At 41.2% G+C, this 7,783-nt stretch overlaps 1 protein-coding gene across 1 annotated transcript; it reads right to left on the bottom strand.

Moving 5' to 3' along the window:
* Positions 1–4,533: 4,533 nt before the first annotated feature.
* Positions 4,534–4,808, bottom strand: LOC102819617 (small ubiquitin-related modifier 2-like). The gene is made up of 2 exons (XM_006862716.1): positions 4,667–4,808; positions 4,534–4,610 (listed from the first exon to the last, which is right to left on the bottom strand). The coding sequence occupies exons 1-2, from the start codon at positions 4,806–4,808 to the stop codon at positions 4,534–4,536; spliced, it is 219 nt and encodes a 72-aa protein (XP_006862778.1).
* Between the last annotated feature and the right edge of the window lie 2,975 nt (positions 4,809–7,783).

Genomic DNA, 7,783 nt, shown 5'->3' with positions numbered 1-7,783 from the left:
AGGAGAATGAGTCATGCAGGTTGGTAGTTGGACCAAGATAGGGAGAGGCAAGGAAGTTCCCTTTCTGGGGAGTGGCAGTTTAAGAGCCAGAAGTGGGAACAGGAGCTCCAGGGCTGTGAAGGGACTTGAAAGGCCGTGAGAGGGGAGTCAGTGGATTGGGATAGGAGTTTCCAAGCTCTGCCTGTGAAGGGCCTTGGGCAGCTCTCACCAGCAGATGCCAAGAACTGGAAAGGCCCTGACAGAGTTTCTACCACTCTTTGAAACAAAAAGTGGAACTTCAGCCTTATTCTCAAAGGGCCAAGAAAGGGATTGAACCGAGACAGTAACCCCCAGTAAAGGAGGTGATCACATTGAGACCTTGGTCCCCCTCAGTTGTTGGTGTTAAGTGCCATTGAGTCAGTTCTGACTCATAGTGACCCTGGATTGGCGTTCCAAGGTGTGGCTGGTAGATTTGAACTGCTGACCTTGTGGTTAGCTATTCAGTGCTTATCGTACAGCGCCACACCAGAACCCTCAGCTGCTAAGGGCTGTAATTCTACCACTGCTGAGGGATGGGTCCCATGAATCCATGCTACCAAAAAGGTGGCACTGAGGTTGGATTCTGTTGTGCTGTTATCCCAACACAGAGAACACCACGAGCCACACCCTAATCCCCACACTTGGATTCCATTGACTTATTTTCCATCTCAGTAGAGTCAGGGAATAGTAGTTGATAGATGGGTAGCAATAAAGGATGTTTTAAGCAACTGAATCCACAAGTATAAAGTTGAATCCTGGAGCTAGGAACAGGGCTAGGAAGGAGGGTAACACCAACACCTTATCTCTTAGGACTGTTTTCAATAATAAGGAGAACCTCTCAACCTTCAGTTCTTTCTGCAGCTCCTCATTTGACAATTTCTCTGCTCCAGAGGGCAGGTGAGAAAGAAGGAAGTCACGAAGTAGGTTCTCTTTGGTCCTTGTTCCCAATTTGGCTTAGAGGGAAAGAGAAACTCATCTTCTATCTGAGCTACCTCCCCCTTCACACACTCTGATTTCCCTCCAGTAGACCCTCTAGGTAGACCAGCAACTCTCCTTCAGTGAGCCCAGGCATGGGGACTAGGTGGGGGTAATGGCCTTCTGTGTGTTGGGGGAACAAGCATTTTCTGCAGCACAATCCAGTACTAGAACCACCATCTTGGTGGTTGAATTAGAGTAGTTTCTGTGTTCACTAAATGAACGTGCTTTGTCAACTGCACTACACTATATGTATGATGGTTTTATATATACTATACTGAGAGCCCTGTGGCACTGAGGGTTAGACATTGGCTGTTAGCCACAAGGTCTGCAGTTCAACTCCATCAGCTGCACCATGGGAGAAACGGGGGGAAATTGAACTCATCCTGGGACTAACTTCTGCAGGAAAAGTGTTATAGCAGGACAACAACTAAATCTAGTCCCTGGAAAAGAACATTATGATTGACAAGTGGAGGGTCAGCAAAAAAGAGGAAGACCCCACCCTCACCCCCAACAAGATGGATTGACACAGTGGCAGCAATAATGGGTTCAAATATGACAACAATGGTGAGGATGGCATAGGGCTAGGCAGTGTTTCATTCTGTTGTGCATAGGGTCACTCTGAGTCAGAACTGACTCAATGGCACCTAAAAACAACAGCAACTACACGGTTTAGAACTCACCTGTCACTCCTTGGAAATCAACCCTATACAGGGTTGCTATGAGTCAGAACCAACTCCACAGCACTTAACAACAACAAGAAAGCACTTATAGTCCTGGTGTGTCGCTGAGGATAAGCACTGAAATGCTGACCACAAGGTCAGTGGTTCAAACCTATCAGCTACTGATCAGAAACAGTAGTTTCTGTGGTAGTCGTGGTGGTGGTGGTATGCCATGGAGAAGGTTCCAACTCAGAGTGACCCTGCATAGGGTTTCCGAGGCTATAATCTTTATGGGAGCAGAAAGCCTCATCTTTCTTCCAAGGAACAGCTGGTAGTTTTGAACAGTTGACCTTGAGGTTCATAGGCTGATTTGTAACCCCTATGCTACCAGAGCTCCTTTCGGAAACATCAGACACTCCTATAATTAGACAGGGTTGCTATGATTTGGAACTGACTCAATGGCACTTATTAACAACAAGGAAGCACTTTATATGCCATAGCTCATATAATCCTTACAACAAATATCTTATTGACACTGTTATTATCCCATTTTACAGATGGAAACACTGACCAATGGAGAGGTTAAATTACCTCCCACAATCACATAACTAGAAAAGGTCCAAGTTAGGCTTCACTCTCATTTGTAGAAAAGCCTGTCTGGAGAAAGGTTTAGGAGAAAACTTTTTGGCCAAACTCTGCCCCAAACTTCCTTAAGTAATCATAGGAAGGACTACAATTTCTCAGGGACAAGAAATCAACCCTGGTCCTAATTCTATAAACAATGGGAGTAGAAGAGTTGGACTGGAGAAGTTAGTTGAGAGAGATGTTGTTGTTGTTGTTGTTAAGTGCCATCGAGTCAGTTCCGACCCATAGCAACCCTGTACAGGGTTTCCGAGGGTGTAAATCTTTACGGGATTAGAAAGATAAGCAACACAAAAGTCAATATGCTTTAAAAAAAAAAAAAAAAAAAGTCAATATGCTTTTAAAACGTAATCTGTTTTACTGGTCATCATAGAGACGCAGGACACGAATTCTCCCCATACTAAAAATGCAGAGAGGGCAATCCTTTGATTCTCGCCTCCGTCTCTCCCCATTGCATATCCAGAGTGGTGCTTGGAATTTCAGGGAACAAGATCCTGAAGCTGGTTCAGGTTGTGTACAGGCCAAACAATGAAAAAAAGGTCTCTGGAAGCTTGGGAGGGCCTTCATTTCCTTCATTTTTGTCCTACTGTTTCCTTTCTCACTTCTACATAACTAAAGAAAACAAAGAAAGACAAAGAACCCCACAAAATCTCAGGGTTGGGAGCTCCCCCTAGTGGTCCAGTGGACCCACTCATTAATGGCCCCCTGTGTCCTTGACAAAGAAAGGAAGAGGACAGTTGTTGAGCAAGTCTGGAGTCAAGCAAGACACAAGAGAGAATGGGCCCACAAAACATACCTTTCCCCAGGTTCCTAAAAATGTTCACAAACCTCCTGATTTAGGTTGAAATTTTCTGTGCTTGGTCTCAGCCTAGAATGAAATGTAGGGTGAATATTATATTTAAAGTCTACATTGCTCAGAAGATAAAAGTGGGAGGGATCACTTGACCCAATATTAAAACTCATTATGTTATTGTTGGTGCGGTGGTGTTGATTCCACTTCATATCAGCTTCATGTAACAGAGTAGAACTGCCCCATAGTTGTTGTGTTTCCAGTGAAAGGTTTATGCAGGCTGTAATTTTTACAGAGCAGATGACCAGATTTCTCTCTCAGAACAGCTGTGTGGGCTAAAACAACCAACCTTTTGGTTAGCAGACCAGCAATTCACTGTTGTGCCACCAAAACCCCAACACAACCCAGTGCTATGGAATTGATTCCAACCCCTAGAGACCCCTATGGGAAAGAATCCAAATGCTCCTTAGCTTTTCAGAGACAGCCTCATCTTTCTCCTGTGGAGTGGCTGGTGGGTTTGAACACTGATCTTGCAATTAGTAGCTCAATTCCTTTGTACCATCAAGTTCCTTAAAATTCATCATTTAGCTAGAGCATTCAAGTGTGTTCTTGCTGGATATTAAAACAGAATTGTTGTTGTTGTTAAGTGCCACTGAGTCTGTTCCAACCCATAGCGACCCTGTTACGGTTTCTGAGAAGCAGCTGGTGAGCTTGAACTGCTGATGTTGCAGTTCAAACGGCTTTGCAGTGTGGTGCATTAACCCACAGCGCCACACCAGGACTAACACAAATATGCCCATCTTATTTATTTATTTATTTTTTACACAAGAAGTTTATTTAAACAACAAGACGCTTGACTTTAAGGGAAAACTATCTCGGATTCGTTTCTTTCAGAGTAATTGACCCCTACTTAAAGACAGATTGCCCTACATGTAATAGCTACGTACAAAAAAGTTATAAAATTGTCCTTGGTTTTACAATGATAAATGAAAAACATTAAAATTCTCCAATTGAACAAGGTAGGCAAGGAGTTTTTATGTTGTTGTTTTTTGTTAAACAGTGAGAGCAAAATAACTTACTGGAATATAAAGATCAGAGCTGAATGAGCATGCCACTAATGGAGAAAAGGGGGATGTTCACAGAACCAGTATTTTCCCCATCTCATTTCCACTTCATGTGGGTGAAAATATATCATTGGCCATTTTAGTAAAACACAAGAAAAAAAAAAAAAAACCCAAAAACAAACAGAACAAAAAATGCAATATGCTTGTGCACATGCACCCATTGCTTTATGTACAATAAAGGAATGGGGACAGGGAAATGAAAGAATAGAGAAAACTATACAGTAGTCGTCAGGATGTGGTGGAACCAAACTGTGGTTTTCTAATTGAGAATGTATTCTTGGTCGGTAGGAACAGAGTTCTGGAGTAAGGTAGCAGGCTCCTGTTAGAAGACACCTCCTGTCTGCTGCTGGAACACATCAATTGTATCTTCATCCTCCATTTCCAACTGTGCAGGTGTATCTGTTTCATTGATTGGCTGCCCGTCACACGGAATCTGATCTGCCTCATTGACAAACCCTGTCGTTCACAATAGGCTTTCATTAGTTTACTAAGTGGTGTATGCCTCTTAATCTTAAACTGTACCACAGAACCATCCTGCCCCGCCACCTTCAAATTAATATGATCATTGTTCTCAGTCTTGGGTTTCTCGTCGGCCATGATGAGTGCCGGAGTCTCCTCAGCTGCTGCTTCACAAAAGAGGTACCAGGTCTGCACCGAACAAGCACACCCCAACTTATTTTTGATAAAGATATAAAAGTAATTCAATGGAGGAAAGATAGTCTTTAAACAAATGGTGCTGGATCAGTTAGGTTAAAAACAAAAAGTGAACCTCAATCTAAACTTACAGTCTATACAAAATTAAAAAAAGAAACAGGGATTTAAATTTAAAAGATAAAACTATATTAGAAGAAAATATAGGAAAAAATCTTACAGACTTAGGGCATATCCCTTAGAGATGACACCAAAAGTATGATCCATTTAAAAAAAATCAATACATTGAACTTCATCAAAATTTAAAAGTTTTATGTATCAAAGGACATTATCAAGAAAGTGAAAAGACAATCTTTAGAAATGGAGAAAATATTTGCAAATCATGTGTCTTATAAGGATTTGACATTCAGGACATATAAAGAACTCTTACAAATCAACACCAAAGACAACTCAATTTTAAAAGGAGCAAAGGACTTGAACAGGTCTTGAGCAGACATGTCTCCAAAGAAGATACACAAATAACTAGTAAACAAGTAACTAGTAAGCACATGAAAAGATGCTCAATATCATTAGTCATTAGGAAAATGCAACTCAAAACCACAATGAGATAAGACTTCACATCTACTAGGATTTGTTGTTGTTAGTTGCTGTCGGCCCCAATTCATCTGGACCCTCTGCACAACAGAACTAAACCCTGCCTGGTCCTGGGCTAGCCTCACAATAGTTATGTTGAACCCATTATTGCAGCCACTGTGTCAATCCATCTTGTTGAGGGTCTTCCCTTTTTTCACAGACCCTCTGCTTTACCAAGCATTATGCCCTTCTCCAGGAACTTGTCCAAAGTATTTGAAATGAAGTCTTGCCATTCTTGCTTCTAAGAAGCACTCTGGCTGTACTTCCTCCAAGACAAAGTTGTTTGTTCTTCAGCCAGTCCATGGTGCTTTTAATATTCTTCCCCAACACCATAATTCAGATGCATCCATTCTTCTCCACTCTTCCTTATTCATTGTCCAGCCTTCACATACATATGAGATGATTGAAAGTACCATGGCTTGAGTCAGTCTTACGTTCATCCTCAAAGTGACATCTTTGTTGTTTTACACTTTGAGGTGTTTTGTAGCAAATTTGCCTAATAGGATGGCTATTATTAAAGAAAAAAAAACACAAAAAGTGATCAGTAGGTAATGATTTGGAGACTTTGGAGCCCTTCTGCACTTTCTGATGGGAAAATAAAAGGATGCAGTTGCTGTGGAAACTGTTTGGCAGTTCCAGAAAAAATTAAGTAAAATTTCCATGCTGTTGTTGTATGCCAGTGAGTTAATTCCAACTCATAGCAATCTTATAGGACAGAGCAGAACTGCCCCATAGCGTTTCCTAGGCTATAATCTTCATGGGAATAGATCTCCCACAGAATGCTTGGTGTGTTCAAATCATTAACCTTTAAGTTAACAACCAAACCCATAAACATTGGGCCACCAGCACTCCTATAATTATCAATGTTATAGCTGCTGTTGGGTGCCATCGATTTGATTCCATCTCACAGCAACCCTATGCACAACAGAGCGTCCTGCGCCATGTGTACAATTGTTATTACACTAGAGATAATTGCTGCTGCCACTGTATCAGTTCATCTCGTTGGAGGTCTTCCTCTTTTTCATTGGCCCCCCAGTTTATCAGACACGATGTCCTTTTCCAAGGACTGGACCCTCCTGATAACATGTCCAAAGTATGAGAGATGAAGTCTCACCATTCTGGCTTCTCAAGAACATTCAAGCTGTACTTCTTCCAAGACAGATTTGTTTGTTTTTCTGACAGTCCATGGTACTTGTGATATTCTCCTCCAATACCATAACTCAAATGCATCCATGTTTTCCTTATTCATTGTCCAACTTTCACATACCTATAAGACAACTGATAATATCATGACTTGGGTCAGGTGCACTTAGTTCTCAAACTGATATCTTTGCTCTTTAGTACTTTAAAGAGGACTTTTGCAGCAGATTTGCTTAATGCAATGTTGTTAGGTGCCATCGAGTGGGTACCAACTCAGCGAACCTGTATACAAAAGAGTGAAACTCTGCCCAGTCCTGGGACAACCTCACAATCGATGATATGTTTGAGCCCATTGCTGCTGCCTCTGTGATAATCCATCTTGCTGGGGGTCTATTTTTCTCCAACCCTTCACTTTGCCAAACATGATATCTTTTTCCAGTGATTGGACCCACCTGACCATATGTCCGAAGTAGATGGACGCAGTCTGACCATCCTGGCTTCCAAGGAGCACTCTGGCTGTACTTCTTCCAAACATTTGATTTCTTGACTTCTGATTCCATGAGTGTTGATAGCAAAATGAAGTCTTTGACAACTTCAGTCTTTTCTCAGTTTATCCATGATGTTATTTATTGGTACAGTTGTGAGGATTTTAATTTTCTTTACATTGATGTGCAACTCATACTGAAGGTTGTAGTCTTTGATCTTCATTAAGTATTTTAATTCCTTTTCTCTTCCAGCAAGCAAGGTTTTATCATCTGTTTATCGCAGGTTGTTAATGAGTCTTCTTCCAATCCTGATGCCACATTCTTCTTCATATAATCAAGCTTCCCAAACTGTTCAGCATATGGATTGAATATATATAATGAGAGGATAAATGCTGTCATATATCTTTTTAAAAAATTTTTTATTTAAGGTTTTTATTGTGGATTGAGTAAAAGTTTACAGGGCATATCATTAGTTTTACATTCAACAAATCATACACCTTGTTTCATTACAATGATTATAATCCCCTCCATGTATCATCAGTTAACAGTATTTCTCTCTATCCACTTTAGCTTTTTAAAAAACAAAACAACCACTTAGGCATATATAATAATTTACACCACCAAAGGGCACATTCTGCAAGTCTGCCTCCTGGCCACCAGCTC

This window comes from Chrysochloris asiatica, unplaced genomic scaffold (assembly GCF_000296735.1).
Source record: "Chrysochloris asiatica unplaced genomic scaffold, ChrAsi1.0 scaffold00050, whole genome shotgun sequence".
In the NCBI taxonomy this organism is placed as follows: Eukaryota; Metazoa; Chordata; class Mammalia; order Afrosoricida; family Chrysochloridae; genus Chrysochloris; species Chrysochloris asiatica.
This window is presented reverse-complemented; position numbering and strand designations above follow the sequence as displayed.

Coding starts and splice junctions, on each gene's coding strand:
- LOC102819617 (XM_006862716.1), bottom strand. CDS start 4,808: ATGGCCGACGAGAAACCCAAGACTGAGAACAATGATCATATTAATTTG. Junction 4,611..4,666: donor AGCCTATTGTGAACGACAGG/GTTTGTCAATGA, acceptor TCAATGAAACAG/ATACACCTGCACAGTTGGAA.